This window comes from Anolis sagrei, chromosome 1 (genome assembly GCF_037176765.1).
Source record: "Anolis sagrei isolate rAnoSag1 chromosome 1, rAnoSag1.mat, whole genome shotgun sequence".
Classification (NCBI taxonomy): domain Eukaryota; kingdom Metazoa; phylum Chordata; class Lepidosauria; order Squamata; family Dactyloidae; genus Anolis; species Anolis sagrei.
The window spans coordinates 165941497-165966444 of record NC_090021.1 but is presented as its reverse complement, the minus strand read 5'-3'; the positions used below and the strand labels follow the sequence as shown (position 1 = coordinate 165966444).

General features: G+C 36.8%; 1 protein-coding gene across 6 annotated transcripts in view; it reads left to right on the top strand.

Annotated features, from left to right (window-relative positions):
• The window catches only part of RAPH1 (Ras association (RalGDS/AF-6) and pleckstrin homology domains 1), a 78517-nt gene that overhangs the window by 18153 nt on the left and 35416 nt on the right, over positions 1-24948 (top strand). For 4 of the 6 annotated variants that reach the window (XM_067470136.1, XM_067470133.1, XM_067470142.1 and 1 more), the window contains exons 2-5: positions 12740-12859; positions 14288-14393; positions 16030-16556; positions 24735-24815. In XM_067470136.1, the coding sequence (XP_067326237.1) occupies positions 12740-12859; positions 14288-14393; positions 16030-16556; positions 24735-24815 (834 nt within the window). The remainder of the gene's footprint in view (positions 1-12739; positions 12860-14287; positions 14394-16029; positions 16557-24734; positions 24816-24948) is intronic. The other 2 variants (XM_060782923.2, XM_067470137.1) reach the window with 1 other exon arrangement.

Genomic DNA, 24948 nt, shown 5'->3' with positions numbered 1-24948 from the left:
ATTTATTTTCCCCCTCCTTCCTCTCTTTCACTGTCCTTTCTTCTTTCCTTCCTTCCTGTCTCCCTCCCCACTTTCTTCCCACCTTCCTCTGTCCTTTCTTCCTTCTTGCTTCCTTCCTTTCTTCCTTTCTTCCTTCCTCTCTCTTTCTCTTTCTCTCGTTTATTCTCCTCCTGCCTTCCATACTTTCTGTGCTATCCCGTCAATCTGCCTTACTTTTGGCAAAACAATGACAAAGACCGGCTCCAGAGAAGGTCCAAACATGGATGCAAATAGCAGCAGGGGAAGCAAGGGGGAAGTGCAAATGGCAGCAAGAGCAGGGTTCGGGTGTAAATGGCAGCAGTGGGAGCAGCAAGTTTAGTTTAGGATGAGCTGGGAAAAAGACTTTGCGGACTGGATCCAGCCTGTGGGTTGTAGTTTGAGTACCCCTGACTTAGAGGGATGTAAAGGCCGCCTCACCTCAGGATGATTACCACCTATGGTAGCAATCATAAGAGTGTCGTCTGCAGGTTGTTTGTAAACTTGTGGAAAATGTCCCCAACTGTTAGCTGTCTCTTTTTCCAATAGGAGTTTTAACATTTCTAGTACTGGTTGGACCTCGGATGGAACTTGCTATCCAAAAAGATCTGGAGGGCTCCAAGTTTCCCATCCTTGATTGTAGGACTTGCCTGCACGACTTGTAACCCATCAAATGGAATTCACACCACCCTCGTTACTGTAGGTTGCCAGGCATTTACTAACCCTTCATTTCTCTTCTGGCTTTGGTTTTCCTTGCAAGTGTTGGAGAGGCGATAAAAATAAAAAGTTTAGTGAAGCCATTAATTGCCATGATCAGTTTTGAATGATTACAAATTAAGGATTGATGATTTATTAAGGGACTGGATTAGGAAGTACTTTCCCACTCCGATATGAATTTGGTGGAAGATACTAGCTTTGGGAAGGGATTCTGTTGTATGACTAAAAGTCTAGTGAAATCTGTTTCTATAAAGGGGGAAGACTTCTATGAACCATTCTTTATAGTTCTACAAGTGTTTTTTAAAAGACATGTACCTATACTAAGCTAAAACAGGCTGTTAGTCTAACAAGAATGAACTACAGACATGAATCTGATTGCAGTTGGGGTTAGCTTACTGTTTGTTAACTATAATTATATATTTTGTATATTCAGAGAAGTTTTTAACTACAGCAGCTAGAAGATTGTGTTCATCTTTATAAAAACAAAAACATGCCACAGTTGAAACGCTGATACTGAGTTGTTGAAAGGAATTTGGCAGCTTCTCTGGAGTTTTACTGGATAAGTACCCACATTGTACAAACTAACAGCTTCTCACATGGCAGAAAATCTAAAAAGTGAGCACTCGTAAAATTGCCACTTAAATCATTATATAAGGATTGCTTTTAAAAGAATCAGAAGATGTTTATTATTAGTTGCTTTTCAAAAAATTAAATCACTGTAAGCTCACTTTTTAGATCTTGTTGCCAAATTTCTCTAAAGCTTTCATCTTTTAAAACAAATAATCATTTCTTTAAGCTGATTATTTTAGTAAAGTGATTAATTAAAAATATATTAAATCATTTCAAAGTAGTAGCTGCTTCTAGGAGGGAGAAAAGCAGGGCAGCTAATAGTATGTGGAACCAGTGTTAATGGTATGCAGAGCTAAAAAGAGGTAAAATCATGAGTTGACAGAATAGATTTTAAGACTTGGGGGAAGGGAGAAAGAGTGAGGAGAAAACGGTTTAATGACAAATTTTGGATTTTTCCATTGGTGCAGCTTAAAGCCTTTTGGGATATAGAAAATAACTCTAATATATTCCACTCCTTTAGAATGAGTGACTTGCTTTTTAAACAAGGCTATTACTAAAAAAAATAATACAAGGAACTGAACAGAATGACGATTTCTATATAAGATATTTGGCAGAATTAGAAAATAATCATTCCCAGCATTTTGAAGACATATCTAGCACCCATATTCAAAGTATCTTCATGAGGTTGTTATAGTGGAATGGAGGGCTTCATTGCTTGTGATGTTGCAGCATTAAACACTTCACTATTTTCATTGTGGAATAAAACTTCAAAAAGTTAACTCTATACATGCTAGAACTTGTGACTACAATAAGACCATTTGTTTCTCAATAATAATGTCCTTCCCTCCCTCCATCAGAAACTAAGATAGCTGTGCTTGCATGGCATAGGGTGCAGTTGTTTATATCTGTTTTTAGTATGTGCAATTTTGCGCACACAAAACTTGAGTTTTTTAAATGTTAAATATCATAATAATATCAAATAAGTAAGATCACCAGAGTGGATCACCAGAGCTGACACCCTGACCCTGGACGAATGGGCAGAGCTCAAGCAGAAGATTCAGAATGATTTGAGGGCCCATGTCTACCCACACATGAACTTTAATGATAACGTAGGGTCCTTCCACACAGCTATATAACCCAGAATATCAAAGCAGATAATCCATAATATCTGCTTTGAACTGGATTATCTGAGTGCACACTGCCATACAATCCAGTTCAATGTGGATTTTATACAGCTGTGTGGAAGGGGTCTTAGATGACAAGCTTCTGAATGACAGAATCCCCTTTCCCGTGGTTGGAGTAGACAAGGAGCATCAAGTGAACAGCAATAAGGTGATGGGATGCAAAACCAAGTGGGAGAATATGGAAGTGGAAAACCCTGCCCATTGCAAGTTACCTTTGATGCAAGATCTCTTAAACAGGTCTCACTAGCAGGATCTCAAAAGCATTGCCTACAACGGGCATTATGAGCTGTTCTGTGTGTAATCTCAATGAAAGCAACCTGCCCACCAAAGGCAGCAAATTCCTGGGCCTGAACTCCATTAACAGAGAACCTGAGAGTCACCTTTGAGCTTCAGACACAGCACAACCTCTCCTGTCCCGTCCATCTCGCCCCTGGCTCCACTGACCCATTCCCCAATAGCTTCTACAGACAGGTGTCTCCTTCCTGCTCCCTCTTCCTGCAATCAGCCAGAACAGGCTTTCTGAAAGACATTCCCCCCTGCCCTCCCCCCTTCTCCTCTGATCAGAAAATAGATCTCTGACTTCAAAATCCCAGCTTCTTGTGTTGGGAACCAACACATCCATCTGCAGTCTTATAGTTTCACATCTTAAGGATAGGCCAACCACCTTCTGGACTTTGCTAGCCCTGATCTCACTTTCTTAGCCAAGGAGGCCTAAATGGGCTGTGCTCTACGTCCAGACTCCAGACCTAGGATTTCCAGGTCACCATCTAACCCACTTCTGAGCACTATGTTGGCCATGCCTCCTTTCTTTCATATTTTCCCCCTTTTCTAATGCTGATGGTACCATTCTACTTTGGTGCTTCTTAGTTCAGGGATGGAGGCTGAGAGCCATTGAAGGATCGGTATTGCATGAAAAAATCACACCCACTGTCCAAAGAAAAAGCCTCCATCACACTCCGGGGCAGAGAGTTCCATTGTTGAATGTCTCTCACAGTCAGGAAGTTCTTCCTAATGGTCAAATGGAATCTTCTTTCTTGTAGTTTGAAGCTATTGTTCCGTGACTATTTGACTTATTTATTTTGAATTGTCTTCTGTATGTTTCAACTATTATTTGAAAAGTCCTCAAAGAGCCAACAGCATTTTGACACAGTTATGTTTGTCTGGCTTTGCTTAAGATGTGTACTGTTTGATGCTGGAGCCCCTGAAATGAGTCCATTTGAAAGATGTAAAGCTATATTAGATGAGTCAAAAGTATGAACTCGAAAGGGTAAAAGAGCCAGAAACTTGCTGATTCAGATGACTAGACTTTTAAAAACAAACAAACAAACAAAATAACAGGCTTTGGACAATTTCCAGATTTTATTTTTTTTAGAGATTCTACAGATTGTGAATGACTCCATACTTTGGTAAGATGGTGCCATCTTTGAAATAATTGTGTGAAATTGGACTGTGAAGAATCAAGTTCAGCATCACCTATCCGTGACTGCTTCCAGGACAACCACAGTATCTTTCCTTGGAATTTAGAAGAGATTTCTACTTTGTTATCAAGGCAGGAGAGATCTTTAATAATAATAATTTTGTAAAAACACCCTCTGGAAATCTCTGCCTTGTACAGTGATTGTCCACTGCTGCTTTTTTAAACTGCTTGGTCTGACTACATGCTGAGTCAGCTTTTCTGTATCCCCACATTTCAATCATTTTGCTTCCACTAACAAGTAACATTTCATTCCCTCCCTCAGATAGTCTATGGATAAGAATAGTCTGATTTTATTTATGTACTCTGTATAATTTGCACGTACTTCACACAAGTTAATTGGCTGCTCTGTACTGGTATAACTATTCTCTCATATATCTTCAATCTCCATCTGGCTCACATTTTAGTATTTTGTTCAGTCTCCATATTGATTTTGACTTATTAGAACACTGAAAATAGATGTCAAATTCTTACAATTTTACTTCTGCCAAATATTTTTCAGAAAGTATTAAACGAAGTATACTTTACATGGAACTAGAGAATTGTGTGGTATCACAAAGTCTATAAGAGCTGCAGCCAACTTGATCAGATGCATGAAATCTTTCCTGAGTTACCACTGTATGCATGCATGTTATATAGGCAGTACACTTCTTGTATCTTTTGACGGGCACTCTAGTCCATAAAACATGATATAGTAATACATTTGTTCGCTTTTAAGGTAGTACAAAAGCTTGTGTTGCTTCCACAAGCAGAGATACCCTGTTGAAACTTGTTTTTTAAATGCGGAAGTGGTTTCAACAACTTACTGACAGATTTAAACATAGGCTAACTTCTTTACAGATGGTTATGTGTTGACACCTCTGTAAACATCCATATCAAATATTTGTATACTCCTTCTGTTTTATTACTTCATTCTACACTTAGACCCATTGAATGGTTGGACTGAGCATTCCGTTCATATTGGCATCTGAAACTGCTTAGTTTTCAGTTGTGTGACAATATGACAAGTGTCCATTTTTCCCTGTTTGCTGAGTTCTTGGTCTTTTGCTGAAAGTTTTGCTTTTCTGGTTTGTTTGATATAGAGAATGGTTTGGTTATTCTGCTGACCAAAATTAATCAGTACAAGTCAGCAAAGTTTGATTTGTAGATGAATGTTCAGCCCGCTTCAGAGTGAAGGAATATTCCAGAATTTCGCAACTTCCTGTTTTTTGCCATCTGTTAATGCTTGGTCCTAGCCAAAAATAGCATCCTAGTTCAGGGATGGGCAAGTAGATCTTAACGAATCGAGTCACAACAAATGTTGTTAATGTTGAAAGAGTTAATTTTTTCATTAGATCATTAGAACAACTTTGTGCTTTGTAAACTTAAAAGAAACATCCTACCATTATTCAAACTAGCAGTATTTTTCTCAAAGTAGAAGAATGATTTCCCTCCATAATGTCAAATATTGTGTGATTGCAGGTAAGGCACTATTTCTGTGTTTTTTATTTTGCTTTCCAGTAGACCATATTCAAATTTATTCACAAAGTTGCATGAGCTAGTAATGCTCCAGAAAAAATGATGTAGAATTTATGCATCTTCTTACTATTTCTATCCTTCGTTGTAACTTCCTATGGTGCAGGGAAGGGTGTTACAATCAGTATGTCCTATTTCTATTACTTCGTGATGGAATTTTAATGGGGAATCTGTACCGGCCTGTGTGGAAGTAATCTCTTTTATTTTAGGATAACTGGTGGTGGCCCTGTAAAGCTGTAGCCTGACACCATTTTGAAAAATAGCTTAATTGCTACATTGCCAGTACAGGCAGTCCCCAAGTTACAAACAAGATCTGTTCATAAGTTAAATTTGCTTGTAAGTCAGAACAGAAACATTTTTGAAGTGTAACTCCAGCCAAAACACACATTCTCTCTCTCTCTCTCTCTCTCTCTCTCTCTCTCTATATATATATATATATATACACACACACACACACACATATACATATATACATACACATATAAGCTTTAGATAGCATAGGGAAGGGTTAATTCTCCAGTGGTAGTTGTTTTGCTGTCTGTGCCCATATTCAGCAGATTTCACCTCATTTTCTGTCTCTGTGATAATTGGATTTGGAAAGATTTGGCTTGTTGTGGAAACAAGGATTGGTGATAAAGCTTCAAACTGAGACACCTTTTCCCCGTGATAACTCTTCCAAGAGTGAATTTCCCTTCTAAGAAGTAGATTTCTCTCACTTCTTGTTTTCTCACTCCAATTCTTAACTATGAGTCATTTGTAAGTAAGATGTTTGTAACTCGGGGACTACCTTTTTCCAAAGTTGGAATATGCTAGATACTTTCCATGCTGCTTGCCGTAACAAAGTTTATGGTTCATTAATTGGCAAAAAAACCCCTATGAAATTAATAGTGGTGCTATAAGTTCATAGGTGACTTGAAAGCACGTACTACGACTAATAATTCTCCGAGCCTTAGGAAAACAGAACATGTATTTATAGCTAGGGAGTATTACCTTCAGAACTGCTGATAGAGTTAGCAACATGTATACCGCCTCCAAATTGTAAGTTTATTTAAATGCACCAAAAAAAACTAGAACAAAGAATTTATTTAGTTGTATTTGAGAAAATCTGTAGAGCAGTGGTGTTCTTTGCCAGTTATTATATGTGTTTTGGCAATATTAACTTCATTGCTTACATTTTAAAAGACAACATTTTCTTTCATTTTATGAAGACAACATTGCTAATTAAGGAGGACGATTCATTTGGTTTCAAAGATTTTTTTCACACGACAATAATCAGACTCTTCTTATACAGTAACAGCTGTCCCAGTCTCCAAAAAAAAACCCAGCAACAATGAAATGCTCACTACATACACATCCTGCCTGAACTTCCTTCTTTATGTACCAGAAATAGCTCGGTGGTAGTAAAGGTTTGTAAAATATCAGTTTGTGGTGAGTGGTATTAACTTTCTCGTTGTTCTAGTAAGAAAGAGATTCAAAATGCATTCAGTGGTTAAAACCCATTGATAGAATATTATTACAGTAGTTTTTGCTCGTATAACAACCACTCATGTTTTCTGACTGATGTCCTTGTCCAGGAAATCAAGAACTAAACGATAAAGCTCTTCCTTTTCTTTAATTTGGCAGGCTGCTGCTTTTCGATTTGCAGGATGCAGACACGAATAAAGATTTTACTGTGTTCATTTTTCACTCTACATTCTTTAGATGTTCTTCTTGCTGGTCTTACTGCCACTGTTCTAGCATTTTAGTGCCTTCTCCTCTCTTTGAAGACAATCTGCAGAGTAGTTGGTCTTTTCAGATTTTCTGAAGTTGGTTGTTGTTAAGCTTTCTCACAGGTGCTGAAGGAGAATGTACTAGCTGTTCTTTTAATTGACCAGGTTTTGGAGAAGAAGATTGAAATGTACCCAGAAAGTAAAACTTACCCTGGTTTTTCAGTCACAGTAAATGTAAATGATATTTCTCAGGAACAAGTTCTTACAGTTGTAGAAATGTTAAAATATTTTGTGTAGATGAATTATTAAATTGAGAAAACATTGAAGAGGACTTATAAATTAAATATATAAAAATACATCTCAGACTATTTTGTCCTGAGATAATTCCGTTGGAGAAAGTGTAGTTTGTGTGTGTACATTTCAATATCCCATTGAAAATTTGGTGTCTACACTTTATTGGTTATCTACACTTGAAATTCTATGATTTTTCTCAGATCACTTCTGGAGACAGAAGCTATGCTAACCTATTTGAAGAAGCAGACATTAGTCTTGTTCGATTGCCACAAAAGTGCTGCACAAATAAATAAGAACAATTTTATGTGGTTGACACAGACACCTTTGCTTTTTGCATAAGCTAGGGAATACTGAATGGGACAATTCATTCAACAACAAGATCATACATAGGAGACAAATGATTTTATGTTGTGTGAAACAGGGATTTTATTCTCTAAGGATACATCCCCTCCACCTGCTAGGCAATTGTTGTAGTAGAGCCTGTGAGTAACATTACAAACAGTAGTATGGGTGCCAGAAGGGGGAAAAGGGTTACTCGGGAGCAGGAATCTGATGATGAGCAGCAGAGGAAGAGGATCCGGGACATACTTACAGCACCTACAGATGAAGAGCCATTTGAGGGATTCTTTGGGGATGATGGGTCAATGAGCAAAGGAGAAGAAGGAGACACCATGGATTGGACTAAGATAAGAGAAGTGCAAGCTATTTGTGAGGAGCCAACAACTAGTGATGCCTTTATGGGGTTCTCTGGGGATGAAGACTGGCAATCAGGGGATCCAACTGAGTCTTTGGGGGACCAAAGTCTTGACAGGAGATGGAGGAATTGGAGGGAAGGACAAGGAAATTCACGTGAAGAGCTGGGAGCAGCTGCGGGGGATCATGATGGGGCGGTGTTCAGTTAATCTGATGATGATGATTTGTAAATAAAAGTGGGTTCAGGGGTGATGGGCCCTTGCAGAAGGCAAGGTGTTGATGAGCGTTCGTGTGTTGGGCGCTGTATATTGGAAAAGATTCTTGTAGACTTGTTGCTGCCTGTTTCGTTTTCGGCGTTGGTTTAGGATCTGCAGTTTGGACCTCCTGATTGTTTGCGTGTTATTGACCTGGATTGGCTTCTTGTGAGTGTGGACTTCTCCCTTCCTGGACCAGTTTAATTAAAGACGCTTCTTCTGCGGACACTGGAGCAGCGCTGTTTCAGATTTCTCCCGCTTCGACCCTGGATTTCACCTGACGACGCTTCTCTTTCTGCGGCCCCTCCTTTTTTTTGTTAACCAGTTGTGTACTGTGTCTTTTTGTTTTGCCTCAGAGTGCCTTGTTTGATTCGTTTTTCTTTCCCTATTCCAGTTAATCTGGATTATATTTCGGTTAACCTTTTTGGACCAGGTCTGGTTTGTTTCTTGAGTTTTGACCAGTGGCACTGCATTTAGTACCTCTGCATCCTTTTTCCTTTGTTTTAATAAACTCTGTTTTGAAGCCACTTTTGAGTCTGGCCCTTTAAAGTGTCTGTGATTCCAACAGCAATTATGTCCAATTTAGTCTCTGACTCTTTTTTATTTAGCACACCATCTGAAGTTATCTCCATTGTTGTTAATATTTCTTTTAATGTAGCTTCTCTGTGCTTCTGTTTTCTCCCTACCTATGGATCTCTGTATTTAAAAAACTTAAGAATTAAATGTTGTAAGAAAACATAGTACAGTGTAAAACAGTTTTAAAAGAGACAATTTGGTTTTTAAGGCACATTTAAAGGCTTGTATCTTTAGGGTTATAATGTCATATGAAGGGAATTAAAAGGTTGTGGGGTCTCCACATTATGAAGCCCCTCATCTTATGTTCATCTACCCAATTGATTTTCCTGTTGTGGACATGAGAGCGCCTCTGCAACTTGTTTTATCTAATGTGAAGGATTATACATATACAGGTAGAGATTTATAAAACTTGGCCCTAAACAATTTTGTATCCTAAACTGGATGTGGAAGTGCACTGATGACCAATGTAGATGATGCAAATTTGGTCTGATGAACCAGTTGAAGATTCCAAATAGTGCTAAAGGTTGAACAAATTACACAGCCCAACCAAAAAACAATTCTTGGTGTCTTGGTTTTTAGGCCTCTTCCTGGGATTATTTGGTGCGTTGATTTAGAAAACTGCATTGGATACATTGCATCAACTCCCGTTTCTAAGATATGGTTATCTTGATTTTCTATGAGTCTACAAGGCATATGTTCTGTATCACAAAAACCAGAGTTGATAGGGGAAAACTGGTGTCATTTTTTAAATCAGCAGGTCGGACTTACCCAGAAAAAGGTTAATATTTGAAGCATCAAAATGTGTGTTAGACAGTGTTACAGGAATTAAATTTAAACTGTTTAATCTCAAATAGCTAAGTATACTGTTGCTCACAGAAAAACTGCTTATATGGCCTACAAGGAAAGTATGGAGGGCATTCAATTACAGAGTTTAAATACTGGAAGTTGTCCAAGTATCTTCAATAATTGTGCATCCTAAATACTCTGCATTCAATTTTAAAATGCTTTTTCCTGTGAACTGACATGGAAAATACTTTTACCCAACTTCTTTTCTCTCAAGATTTTACTGAATTGTGGTGACTGTCCCAACAGAAAGGACAACAGAGAGAGGGAAATTTTGGCTTGAGATGGAAGTGGGACCAAGAGAAGGGCCTCCATCTCAGGGCCTGGGCAGGTTCGTACATGGGGATGCAGTTGGCCAAATAGCCTGGATTTGAACCAACTAGGGCTTTAAAGGTCATAACGAGCACTTTGAACTGACACAATGGCAGCCAGTAGAGGTGCTGCAACAAGGGGTTCTTTTTTGCAGCCAGTTGCAGTGACCAACCTGGCTGGAGCTCTTTGGACCAGCTGAAGTTTCCGAGCACTGTTCAGAGGCAGCTCCACAAAGAGGACATTACAGTAATGCAGACAGGATGTAACTAAAGCGTGTACCACCATGGCCATATCTGGCTTCTCAAGGAACTGGTGCAGTTGACACACAAGTTTTAATTGTGCAAAGGCTCTCCTGGCCACCTCTGAAACCAGGGTCTCCAGGTTCAGTGCCAAGTTCAAGAGGACCCCCAAACTGCAGACTTGTGTCTTCAGGGGGAGTGTGACACCTTCCAGCACAGGCTGGATTTCTATTCCCTGGTCTGCCTTCCGACTGACCAGGAGTATCTCTGTCTTACCTGAATTAAGTTTCAGTTTGTTTGCCCTCATCCAGTCCATTACTGATGACATTACTGGATACCTTATAAGCTTATGGCTAAGGCACAATATGAAATAAGGATGTTGTCGCTCATGTATGTAAGCACAAGGTTACATCCATTACCTTCCTTACAAGCTATGAACTGGAAAAAGTAATATCAATCTAAAAACAAAAATCCAATTTATTGAGATTAATCCACAACGAAACATGCAATACCCTATATTTTGCCATTGATGTGAATCAATAAAATCAGAGAAATGAAATTGGAGAGCTGAGAAATTACTGCCTGAAACCTCTGATGTCACTCATGGGGATACACAGAAAATAGGACAGAAGAATGAACAGACGTAAGACAGGTTGGCAACTTCATTTTAAAAAATCAAGATATCAAGAAAAAGAAGTGCTATGACATCTCAAATAAAATGGTTTATTTTGTTTTGATGTAATCCATTGATACATTGAGAGATAACCCAACAACTCAAGAGAAAAGAAACAGATTTTCCGAAGCAAAATATATTGAAAAATACTCCATTCTTGAGAACTTGAAAGAGCACAAATCAATAAGACAGAACATCGTCTTCTGAGAGACAATTACATTTGACAATAGGCAAGTCATCCACTATCTTTGTTCAAATATTGAGACATTCAGTCAAGTGTTTTAAAATATTCTGCTTTCAAAAGCTCTCTTTCTAACTGCCCTGAGTGTCCAAGGGAATTGGAGTGTTCTCCCTTCCATTTATTTTTCAAGCCTTTATCCTTATTGATAATGTTTACACAGTTCAGTTATTTAGTTATCATGTAGTGGCTATGACGATGATGTGATGATGATGCAATCTGAAGGCAGTACAATGAGCCCCGGGCTATTATGTTATGTTTCCCTTTTTTCTGTGCAGTCAAAAGCAGGAGTTGGAGCACTGAATTCTGCTTTTGTATAACCCTTTGCCATGATATTCGGAATGATCTGTGGTTAATATTCATTACAACTGACTTCAAAACAATCCAGCTCCAGTTACTATGTTCTGAACCCAACTTGTTCATTAATCACACTGTATTCTTCTTGAATGATCAGGTGTGCAACTTAGAAATGTTCTTGGTGGATGGCTTCAGCATCCATAAGCATCTCTTACGACAGTGAACATTTCTTTTTGTACTGTATGGTACAACATTTGGTCAGTTCATATTCCCTATGCAAATCTTTTTCTTGTGCAAAATTTGTTGCTGGGAAATCGGCATCTATCAACCTGTGTCATCTTGGTGCATGTCAAGATTCTGGAAATGTTTTTGTTAGGTTTCTGTTCATTAGGAAAGAGGGCTAATTCAGCCTCATTTTAGAATAATGCATAACCTTCCAATAGAAAATTTGGGTATGTCTCCAGGAAGCAGTATGAAGAGATGTTAGATTCCTCTTTTTTTCTTCTTTTCCCATCTTGTAGAAGACCATACATAGTTAACTTTTAATTAAAACATTATGTTATTTTGTCCTGTGGCATGTTAACATAACCGGAATTTTCAGTTCAGTCTGATTATCTTTATGTTATTGCATGCAACTTGGAAATCAGTGAAAAGTGGGGTTGAATTTTATAAACAGTACAAATATTTTAGGGATTCATGAAGATTCCCTGTTGTATCCAGATTTTCTTCTATAGTTTTCTTTGTTTGTGTTTTATACTTTAAATTTGTGTTTAATTTTAAAAATAACAGATTTGATGTGTACAGGGAAGTGAATGCTTCCACAATATTTCTGTTTACATTCATCTAATAGATTTTAGTTGATGAAGGGGAGTTAATCTGTATTTGAGTCCAGTAAGAATGTGTTTCCCAATCATTATTTTATGGGATATTACATATTGCTCAGGGTTTCAAAAACACACCTTTGGAATTTTGCCAATTCATAGTCCTTATAGATCTTCTAACACTTCAAACATAATTGATTGTGGTGGTCACTAATTTATAAAGAAATATTAAGAAAAGGATCAGGAATTGAAATTCTTTGTAGTAATGTAGTGTAATACACAAATTACCCTTATTAAAAATGTTTCCTCTTTCAGATGGAGCAGCTGTCTGATGAAGAACTGGATCATGGTGCCGAAGAGGACAGTGATAAAGAAGATCAGGATTTGGACAAGATGTTTGGAGCTTGGTTGGGAGAATTAGACAAACTCACACAGGTTAAATTCAGTTTGTAATATTTTTGACATTCTTTAATACAAGAGGTTATATGTTAAAAATTAATACAGTATATTGTTTTTGCTGTTGACAGCAGGTCATATCATTATTGATGACATATAATTTCTTGCTGTACTGCCTGACAGGTGACAATGTGGTAAATTGACATATCTGTTGAAGAATCCATTTTTATTGTGTAAGATAGTGATATTTCAATGTGGTTATGAGCTTGCTGCAGATGTTAGGTAGAATTATGTTTTGGAAACGTAAGAAGGATTTAATTTGTTCAGAAGGTAATACTAGATACTCCACCTACTTTTGATTTTTAAAAAATCAAATTGGGAGCCAAAATAATGCTAGTAACCTTCTAAAAATGGCAATTAGGAAAACAGTATTTGCTAACCTACCCATTGCTAATCTTGGCAATTTCTTTTTACTTTGGTAAAAATATTTTTACTTTGACATTTGAATTGGTAGTGGGTTCTTTGTATTTTTCCCCCTCCATTTTGCATTTCATAAAAAAAAATCTGAAAATCTAGAATTGCTATATAAAACCTCTGGTAGAATCTTAGTTATATACACATACAAACATTACTTTGGGAGTGCATTGTTGATTTGTGATCACAATTTACACTAATTGTGGCCCTTCATTGAAGCATATGAATGGCAAATTGCAAAATATAAAGTTTCAAGAATTAGTTGGGGATGTAAATTTTTCAATATCTGGACACATGTAATCGAAATAGTACAGATTATAAAAAAATGTTGCAGATACTGACTTAGTTTGCATATATTAGTAAACTGGAATAGTTGAGAATTCTGCCATGCTTAGGGTAAATACAGAATTAGAATCTTAGTTCACAAATTGTGTTTGGTTTGTTCATCTGCTCCCAACGGTAGGAGGAACCCCAAAACTAGTATTTAGTAAGCTATTCTCAGTTCACCCAGAATATTTAGTAACACCACTGCGTTCCATTTTTTAAGATTCATTGAAATAGTAATTTCAGCGAACAATTTAATAAAAATGTCATTCTGTCATCGATAGCTACATTGGAATATATGTAGGTTTTTTTGGTTGTTGTTATTAATCTGTTATTGACTATGTTAAATAAACATTTTGATTGCCATGCATACATAAGAAAAATATATATTTAGATTTCAATGGCACATTTGCATTTATGTTTTGCCTCTGCTTGTGTTTGTGTGTTTCATTGTATATGATTGTAAAGGCATTGAATGTTTGCCTGTGTATGTAAATGCTGTAATCCGCTCTGAATCCCCTAAAGGAGAAAGGTGGAATATATATAAAATGTATTATTATTATTATTATTACTACTACTACTATTATTATTATGTTTTGAACATTTTGTTTGTTTATGTTTTAGACTACAGCAGCTTATTCTGCTTTTTCTTCTGATTCCTTTATTTAGAGTTTGGATACAGACAAACCCATGGAACCTGTAAAAAGATCCCCTCTTCGCCAGGAAACTAATATTGCAAACTTCTCCTATCGCTTTTCTATGTACAATCTCAATGGTAAGATGGGTTGCTAAACTAACTTCCGAAAAGGAAGAAACATTTTGAATTAAGATGCTCTTGATACAAAAGTATGTTTGTGTGTTAAAATGAAGGATTTTTATAAGACATAATCAAGGCACAAACTGTATTACTTATAAAATGGGGGGGGGGGGGAGCTTCAGCTGGTAGAGTGTGAACATAGGGTAGGTGAAATATTTGGGTGGATGGACTATCCTGACTCATTGGCCCCCACATTGGCAGTCTTTAGAAAGAACTTGAAGACCTGGCTGTTCCGATGTGCCTTCCCAGATTAGGAATCTCCAATACCAAGTCCCAGAAGCACTTTAGTAGAACTAAGATCGCTGCACACTGCACTTACCTTATAATCCTACATACCTTCTGCCACATCAGCACTTTAATCTTGTACCCATTACTCAGGCCCGGCCCAGTTTTATAGTGTCTTGATGTATTGTTTATTGCTTGTTGTTTAATATTGCTTAACTGTTTTTAATTTGCTTTAGGTGTTGTATTGTTGTGTTGTGTTTTGAGGCCTTGGCCTATGTAAGCCGCATCGAGTCCTTCGGGAGATGCTAGCAGGGTAGAAATAAAGTTTAATAATAATAATAATAATTATTATCTCTGTCCCTTTGCATACTGAGATAGAAATGTAAGAGCTGTTATGATGAACAATCAACATTACATAAAATGAGTGTTAGATGGAAAATGAACTGCAGATCTATGTATCTCGCTGAAGTTCCATACATTCCTTTTGTTTTGTGTCTTGTGTCATAACTATTCAGATTTAGACATCTGTATTATGTATTTTAAATACATAATATAGATGTCTGAATTTGAAAATATGTATCAGATAATTCTAAAAATTGGAAATAACATTATATCAGTAATGAAAATCAACAGTTACTTCAGAAGTCAATAAATAATTTTGAAAGTCAGTATCTTGGGTTTAAATTGATAGTAACTCTAAGACTGTACAGACTAGATCTTGTTTTTAAATGAAGATGGGGTGAAAAGTACTAAATATTAAACTTGAACAAAGAGATTAAATTTGAATGGTTTAAAATGTTAATTATAAGGTAGTGGAATATGACATAAGCAATTTAAATCTGTTGCATTTATAGCATGCAAGTGTGCAATAAATATACTTAGCAGGCATGCAAGGGAACATTCACAAAAAAATCTTTTCAGCCTAAATGCTATTTGAAAAAGCAAAGTAAACTAAAATACTATTATGCAGCTGGTATGGAAAATAAGTAATAAACTTCCTCAGAGATTTATTAAGTGCTCCTGAACGATAGAATCAGAAATAATGGAATTTTATTTTCCTACCACTACAGCTATTATGCAGCCAGAGAGAAGGATTGCATGTGTTTTAAGGCAGGAAGATAATTCATGTGAGAACTAACATTTGGTAGATATACTCCTCATGAACCAAGTGTGCCTCCTAGAGCATAAGCCAGAATGTAGTGTGCGGATATTCTGTGGCAGCCTCTCAGTTTCTCAGCAGAGGTCAGTGAAGAGATTTTTTTTTTTAAAAAAAACTGCCATATATTAAGTAAGTTCAACACTAGTTGACCACAGTTGAGCATAGAGATAGAATTTGGGTTGCTGATCATATACCTGTTGTTCATTACAGAAGCCCTGAATCAGGGAGAGGCCGTGGATCTTGATGCTCTGATGGCCGATCTTTGTTCCATAGAACAGGAACTCAGTAGCATTGGATCACAGTCTGCAAACAGTATGTCAATGAAACGCTTTGCGGCAGATGGAAAAATGGCTCAAAAACCACCTGGGGGTAGTCGGGTTGCTGCCAAACACAGCAGTATGAAAGGATTGTCATCTTCATCATCTAGTAGGGTAACAAAGCCTTCACATGCTATCTTTTCTCTGGATGATATTACTGCACAGCTAGAAAAAGCATCTCTGAGTATGGATGAAGCTGCTCAGCAACCTGTAATGGAAGACAGCAAACCTGTAGTTGCTACCCAACATAGGAGAACAGCATCGGCAGGTACTGTGAGTGATGCTGAAGTCCGTTCTATCAGTACTTCCTCCCGCTCTAGCATCACGTCAGCAGCCTCCAGTATGGACTCCTTAGACATTGATAAGGTGACAAGACCTCAGGAACTGGATTTGACTCAACAAGGGCAACCAGTTAGTGAGGTAAAGTATAATTCATTTTTCATTCATTAGTGAATCTTGGTGATTTTTTAAAATACATTTTATATACATTTCAAAAATCCTTTAAAGAAAATTGTTGTCTTCCTGTCTTTAACTGTCTTGCTTTCATGTTGCATAGTAAACACTTAAATATTTAAACATGTTTACATGGTCAAAGGTATAAAATGTAAAGTGAGGAATTTGTATTGATTCTTTGGACAGAGCTACTGTTTTTCATCTGAAAACAATAAAATTTTAATGCAACTGATCCTGCTCAGAAGAGTATGAGAGAGTAGTTTCCAAGAGTTGCCAGGTTAGGGACATGAAACGACAGGTATGTGTTTCTCGAATTACATAGATGAAGAATTATATTACAGAGAGCCACAAAGTTACAAACATAGTTAACTCATAGTTAAGAATGGGCATGAGACAATGGAAAATGAGAGAAAATCCTGAAAGAGTTATCACGGGGAAAAAGTGTATCCACTGAAGCTTTCTCACCAATCCTTGTTTCCACAACAAGCAGTTTTTTTTTCAAAATCCTATTATCACAGGGACAGAAAGTGAGATGAAACCTTCTGAACAGGGGCACAGACAGCAAAACAATCACACCAGAGGTGTTAATCCTTCCCCAAAGCTTTTATATATATATATATATATAGTTTTGGCTGCAGGTGCACTCCAGAAATGTACCTGTTCTGACTTACAAGCAAATTCAGCTACAGAAACTATCTTGTTTGTAACATAGGGATTGCCTTTACCAGGTAGTCTTAGCACTAGTGAAACATGAATTTGATAAGTTTAGGGGGGAAATTAAGAAACAGTAAGGAATGTACATGTTGAATTTAACATATTAAACTAATCAGACTATTGTTTGGTTTAAGGACTTTAGTAGAAAAGGTGTGTTTTTGTGATCAGGAGAAGAGTTTTCAGTAAATTCAAGACATGATTCTTAAAGTCATTCTAGCCCTTTAGGTCTTAGGAGATGTAGTACATGTGGCAAAAAGCTGAGATGTGCTTAGGTCTTAGATTTTGCTCCAAGGAATCAGATTTGCAAACATAAAGAGCACATTTAAACACATTCCATATCTTAATTGAACCCCAAAATGGTCTTTCTTATTTCAATAAAAATGGACTTCAGTTTTTTTCTGACATGACAACATATCAGATATTATTTTATTTCATAGTGGCTTGCATTTCCAAATAAATATTCCCAGGATGAGAAGCAAATAATTAAAGCAAAGTTAAAATTCACAAAGTGCCCTCCTCCAGTAGAAGAAGAATATTTTTCTAACAAATGATGTACCATTGATCCTTGGTCAGCTGAAGAACGCCCAGACTTAAAATCTGCTTGCTCTTTTCCCCCATGATCTAATTTGATAAATTCTCTAGAAGAAGACTGGGGTACAATTTACTTATAATATTTGAAAGACTAATTGGTTTGTATTTGGCAGAATCTGATCTTTTACCCTTTTTTGTCAGTCGGGATTGTTATTGCAAGCTTCCAATCAGCTGGAATGTATCTGATCAATACATGTAAAGAAAATATTCTGAATTTGACTTGTCCAGGGGATATAGAATCATTTCCTGGTGTTTTGTCAATTTTAAGTCCAGAAATGAGCGTGCCAGTTTCAGATGATGAAGCAGGGGGCCAATCAGGAAGATCTTCAAGTCTCCTGATTGCCTCTGTAAATGCATAGAGCTGAAAAGTGATTTCAAAGTCTTCACAAAAGTATGAAAACCTAATCGATGTAAGATGCTTTGTCAATCCCTAGACTATAGCTGAATATGGCATTTAATTTCTACCTATTTATTCTCAGTGCCTGTTTCTTTTTTTCCCTTCGTTAAAATGTTATATTCTTTGTCGACAGATAAAGATGTCATATTCAACTTCCTGTATAAATTATATTTTAAAAAATTCTTAATCAAACCAGGGTTTAGATGTAAAGATATTAATGTTGGCTGGGAAGATTGTTGCATAATGAACAATTTTCCACATATAGAGTTAGATTCTGATACAAGCATAAAACACCTTCTGGCAATCTTATGGATTCTTGTACCCTGAATCCCCTATCCTTATTTGTCTGTCTTTGGCATAGCATAAATTAACACCAGAAGAAATGAACACAATTTAATAACCATAGAAATCATAATAATAGGCAAGATATCAATTCCAGAGAAGGCGTGGTAGATAAGAGTGTCCCAAGACCTCCCTTAGAGTAACCTCCCTGGGCACTGATTTCAAGAAATGCGTTTTAAAACCATCTCAATCTATCACACTCACTGATTTTTTGGAGGTCAAAAATGATATCATGTCTTCCAATAAAATTGCCTGGCAAGTTGCGTCAGAAGCCTCTGGAACCTAATAAGTCACATTTTGCCTTCACAAACCTTTATGTCTCTTCTTCGTACTAATCAGATAAAAATATAAAAGGTCAAAACTGGACAGTATTTTATTTCAGGCCTCATGAGGCAGGACACAGAAGGAATATAAGTCCTTTTTAGTATTATCAAAAATAATTCATCAAGTTCAAAGTCCAAAGGTCTCAGGATTACCACATTCCTTGGGTTGCAGGTCATGCCATACTGTTATAACTTCACAGTAATGCAATAGTCCTGCTTTTGCATCAGCATGGTCAGATGGCATCAGGTGATATCATTGTGCTCCAAGCACTGTTGCATTGCAGGATAATTGATTTTTTTTCTCACTGGAAATAATTGGTTAATGGTCCCTTTCCCATGATAATTGCATAATCAGTTTGGGTGTGGAGGTCTCAAGAGTGCACTCTTCCAGGAATGATACTTTAGTGGATGCAGTGTGCATGTGGCCAGGTTATCCCTCCCTCAAGGATTCGCAAGGAAATCTCTGGTAGAGAAGCCCTAGACAACTAACTTCCAATGCTCAGGCTACGAAGATTACTTTTCTAGTATGTTTAAAACCCCTCTTTGCTCCTCATTTCTGATTTCTGTTTGTTTGTAACTTGCTGTTCCATTATGTGTGTTACTATTGTGCTGCTTCCCTGGTGAATGTTATGAGTCGTTTTTGTTGATCTGTTTCTTCTAGTAGAGAACAGTATATTGATTTTTTTCCCCAAGATCCATAACCTTTTTATCAGGTTTTATCCAGGAAGATTTGCAAATTTCTACCAGAATAGGAAGAATTTTATTATCAGACAGAAGGGATTGTATATGTTTAATATTCTCTGCTAATAATACTCAACAACTTGATGGCTCTTCCTCATTTGTCTCGAGACTGGCATGAGACTCTTTTATTCTTAGAATTGCCATCATTTAAAGATAGTTCTGAAATTTCCTTTGTCATTAATCACTTGGTCAGTCTAAATTCACCCTCGGGTTACTGGACTCTTTGCAAAATACAGCTCAGCAGATGTGATAACTAGGTTAAAGTCTTCTTTACAATCTTCATTTATAATTTCAGAGTGCCCTGTAAGGTCAGTGTTAGTGTCTGATAGCTGCTGTCCCTCAGCCACCTTCTTATCTGTCTCAAACTGAGTAATTCTTGCTTGAGGTTTCTTTTTCTTTTTTTAAAGAGGTGGTTCATAACAGACAGGATACGGTCAATAATTTTATAATCATTTTGATTATAACTTTTTATTTCCCTAGATTTTTCTGTGCTTTTATTTCCTTAGGTTTTAGCTACTTTTTTGGTTTTCAAGCTATAAACAGCAGCTCTTGTCAGTTTCTTCTTCTGACCTTATTTGGCAACATCCTCCATTTTAGGCTTTTTCATTTACAGGTCTGTAGTGTATTTCATGTCTTCAGTATTCTTATACAATACATCCTCAAGGCCTCTATATATACAAAAAAGGTCTATATATTAAAGGTACATTCAACTGCAATTTCCCATTTTCCCAATGTATAGTGACTTTTGGGACAAGAGCTGCTGTTTATTGCTTTGGGACATCCTGTAGTTAGAAAATCTGTTTGCTCCACTTAATTCCTTTTGTTTTGTTTTCACTTGTTATAAATCCTCACTCAGTCAGCTAATGAGGATAGAAAGGAAGGAAAATAGGTAAAAAAATGAAGAGGAAAGACACATAGAAGTGAAAATAAGTACTCCTGGCTACTCCACCAACCATCTCCCCCCCCCCCTTCTGTCTGTGTGTGTGTTTTAATTTTAACGGACAAGTCATAATTATTCATCCCACATCTTCATTTGTTATAGAATGCACACCTCCAGGTAATTTTCCAAAATGTCATCAAAGTTTGCCATCTAATTCTTTATTTTAGTTTGGAGCTAGCAGCTTGTTAAATTGCCCATCTTTGCTGTTATAATGGTGCTTGATTTAAGGGGGAAATAATCCATGGATACATCCTTCCCAGTATAGTGCCATTCAGATATTTAATCTCTTAATTTCTGACCTGCATAATCAGAGATAAAGAATAAAGAATGTGGAAAGAAGTATTGCAAAACGTTCTGGAATGCACTAATACAGTCATAGTCTATAATATTAAAAGCATCTCAAAAATAAGATTTCAGAATATCATTTTGAAGAAATATTTTTATTGCATTCATGACCTTAGTTTCCCAGTTTTCTGCTCAATGCACTTGGCCTGCATTAACCATGGCATTGTACTCAAAGTGAGACTTTGTGTTTAGGAAAATAGCCTGAGTACTTTAGGGTAATTTTGGAGTTGTCCCATTCACTTTGAATTTCAAGTAAAATCAGAAATCCAAAATTTGTTCCTTGGCTACAGTGCGGCAGTAAATTTTGTTCTTTCTGTTTGTGTTGAATGAAACAAATGTACAGACAACCTTTTAAAATGTCAATGTATATATGTGTGTGTGTGTGTGTCAATCACTTTTTAAAAATCTTAGTAGTGATGAGTCAGAAAGCAAAGACTGGCATATGTGAAAGCAATCACTGCAAGACAAGACAAACATCTTGGTAACCTCTGTCTTAAAGCCTCTGTCTTGGGATGGACCAAATGAAGCACTCACACTTCACCCTTTCCATTACCACAATAGATCACAGACTTCACCAGTGATTTATTTGCATTAAACAACAGTGGCAAACCTCGCAGAGTGCATTTGGCTGAGACACTTGAATGTATTTTCTGAGTTGCTTTTGTCCTAGATTGATCTAACAATTGCATTTGGGCCCTTTTTTTTGTTTTATATATATCCTTAACACCTGGTTTTTAAAGTAGAGGGAGGACGTAGATGGACACAAAGCCTCTAAATCCGCTTTTGTAGCCCATAAAGTCTCCTTTGGGATTGATTATTCTTTACCCAAAACCAGACCCAAAGGTCCCAAAACTTTCTACTGATGCAGTATTTTAGGTATTCCACCTCCAAAACTCCACCCTCCAAAATATGGCTGAATTTGCCAGAGTGGCAGCTAGAAGTGACATTATGACCAGAATCCTGTTGAGCGGTTACAAATGTGGGTTTACTTACACACTTGTGGTTTTTCATATTCACAGTCCCTATGTTGCCCCTAGTTTAGGAACTAGATAGGGACTGTGAGAATCCCCCAGGCTTCACTTCCTGGGAAGCAGCCACTGTGATAGATGAAAGTCCATTTCTCTGATAGTTAGGAAGCAGATGACTGATGGTTCCACCTCCCCTGTTGTGCAAGTGATCTGTAGCACAAGGGAGAATTCCAACAGGGGTCCCACTTCTGCCTGTCACACCAGAGATCATTCATAAAAGGGATGGTATTGTCAAGCAGCTACTTTTCATTTGACAGGGAAACAGACCAGCATCAATTGCAGCAACTGCTTCCTGATTAAAGAATGAGAAGTTTGGGAAATAATTCCTTGCTATAGATACTGATAGTGTCCCCAGGCATGGCAATTCAGCACAAAGGGGCCATGGGAACATAAATTAGCACCAGCTTCCCTCACAGTTCCTCACTCTGCTTTCCTTCATATAAAATATTTTTAGCTTAGTTCATATCTATGATACCAGTGTCATTTAGTGATAAATGATAACAGTACAAGATTTACTTTTATTGTGCTTTTCCTGCTTGGCAGAGGATTGGACTAGATGGCTCATGCAGTCTCTTACAACTCTATGATTCTATTATTTTTAAGGTAGTATTTATAATTATAGATGTAGTGGTTTTAAAGCTTCATTCTTCCCTGTATCAAAAGCAGCATAAATTAAATTATGTGCTTTCCTTCACTAGTAACCTGCAAATAAAGCAGAATTAATGGAATTCCTGTAGGAGTAACTACTGTATAGAAAGGCATGTTTAAATTATTCTGAATCATGATGTTAGCACTTTCTATTTTTCCTCATAGTCTGCCAGGTCATATATAGCTTACTAAAACTTTCAGCAATCCAAATTCCATTTTAGTTCAGAGAACTGCAAAAGACAAGTAGCTTTATTCATTGGAAGCCATCCATTTTAATCTCTGCCATATAACTAGGAAGTAACTTAAAATGCAAACCACCAAATGGGTTTTCAAGCATTCTTTTATTTGCTCAATGATTATTAGTATTGTTAAAAAGTAGTTGTTACTCATATAAGAACAATTTTTCAATCATTTTTTTACACAGCACTGTATTGGCAATTGAGATTTGTTCAGATGTCACTCTTAAGCTGAACACTCCTTTTGAAAATGCACAGAAGTGAAAATATCAATGATAGCACAGGAACAAGCATTATGTATGTTAATTTACATGTAAAATATATACTATTTTATTAGTAATGATCTTGAAGTATTATTTTGGCCTGAAGCATTATTGGCAGTGTAAATATCAGCAGTTTAGCATCTGTTATTTCTGGAACAAAAATGAAAGCAAAGCTTTCACTCTTCCATTGGAAGAGGTCCAGATGAGTTATTCAACTTGTAATTAAAGCCTTGCATATGGACTTCAGGTTTCGGGAAAGGGAAATCATTATCATAAATGTGATTTAAGAAGATCTAGTCCCATTTTCAGAAAGTTTAGCCACATCTTTGAAGCACGTATTGATCTGTTTTTAAGCAATCTCCAAGTATTTTTCAATAACATTATTTTGATAAATGTAGCCCCCATTGGTGAGATGTGCCGAGCTCTTAAACCAGCAGCCAGTTTTATTGGATATGGCTTCTTTTTTTGATGTATTCAGTTCAAGCTTCACATTTTTGTGTGTGGTTGGACTTTAATTTTATACATATAAAATTGTATGTAGCCTTCACGCATACAACTACGATAAACAGTTTTGGTTACTGACTTTTAAGTGAGCAATTGAATAGCATGTGATTCAGTATTTCAAGAATGTATTTTTCTTGGAATAAAAATTGCCATGTGTGATATTTAACCAAATTCGGCTGGATTCATTTTTTCATTATAAGCAAATTTTTCACGCAGTGATGTCCAAGGCTGAATAAAAACATAGTACATAAAATTAGCAGGTAAAATAGAAAACAAATCAATAAATCAGCCAGTTAAAATCTAACCCACAGCATCAGCTGAGAGACAGTTTGGAACAAACATTCACCTGAGTAAAATGGTCTTTGTGTGTTGCCAGAAAGCCATCATAAAATGGAATTTCACAAAGGCCTTCCTAGGAAGAAAACCCAAAGGTCAATTACATGAGTTTGGGGAAAATATTTTTCATTTATTCTGTATTTCTTTACAGAGCTCATACAGGGGAACTTAGAAATATGAATGAAAGAATATAGCAAAATCAATTCAAAATTGATTTAGCACAATAAAAACAGCAAAGACAACAAATAATTTACAGGATCAAATATCTCTAGAGTAATTCATTGAATTGAATTCATGCATGCCTCCATTCATTCATTTGTAATGCATCAGAATGCAGAACAAGTGGATCAGCAGAACAGTGAACTCGATGGCCTCGCACATCAATCCTAAATAGGTGTAAACTGAAATTTCATGTATATTCCAGTCCTCTCTGTGTTTAAATAGATGGCTTAAGAAATAGCACAAAGGTAACATCAAACAAATAATAGATTCCCCTAAAATTTGGTTAACTGATCTGTCTTCCAACATCAAATGATACTGCAAAATTGTATGTAAGGAAATGTGGGAAAAGAGTGAAAATAAACTCATCTTTCCCTTAAATTGATGATGACAATGCATGTTGATCAGTGTATTTCAATTCACACTGCCATTCCTTGCCCCTATCCTGCATGATAATAAATCGTTCCTCCCCCATCCCTTTCTCCTTCCCCTTTCTTCTTCCTCTGGCATTTTCACAGCGTATTGTTTCTATGGAACATTCCAGCAAGCAAGCCAGACGTCACATTGACTTTTCTGAAGAAGAGGCCGAATTGGCTCCTGTAAGTTATTGGCAGGGTTTGTGTGTCCGTGTCTGTCTCTGTATGCACTGCATGTTGTAGTTCCTTTATGGACAGTATGTAGGGAAAGAAATCATGGTTTCCAATGGGAAAATATAGCATCCTTCCTTAGAGT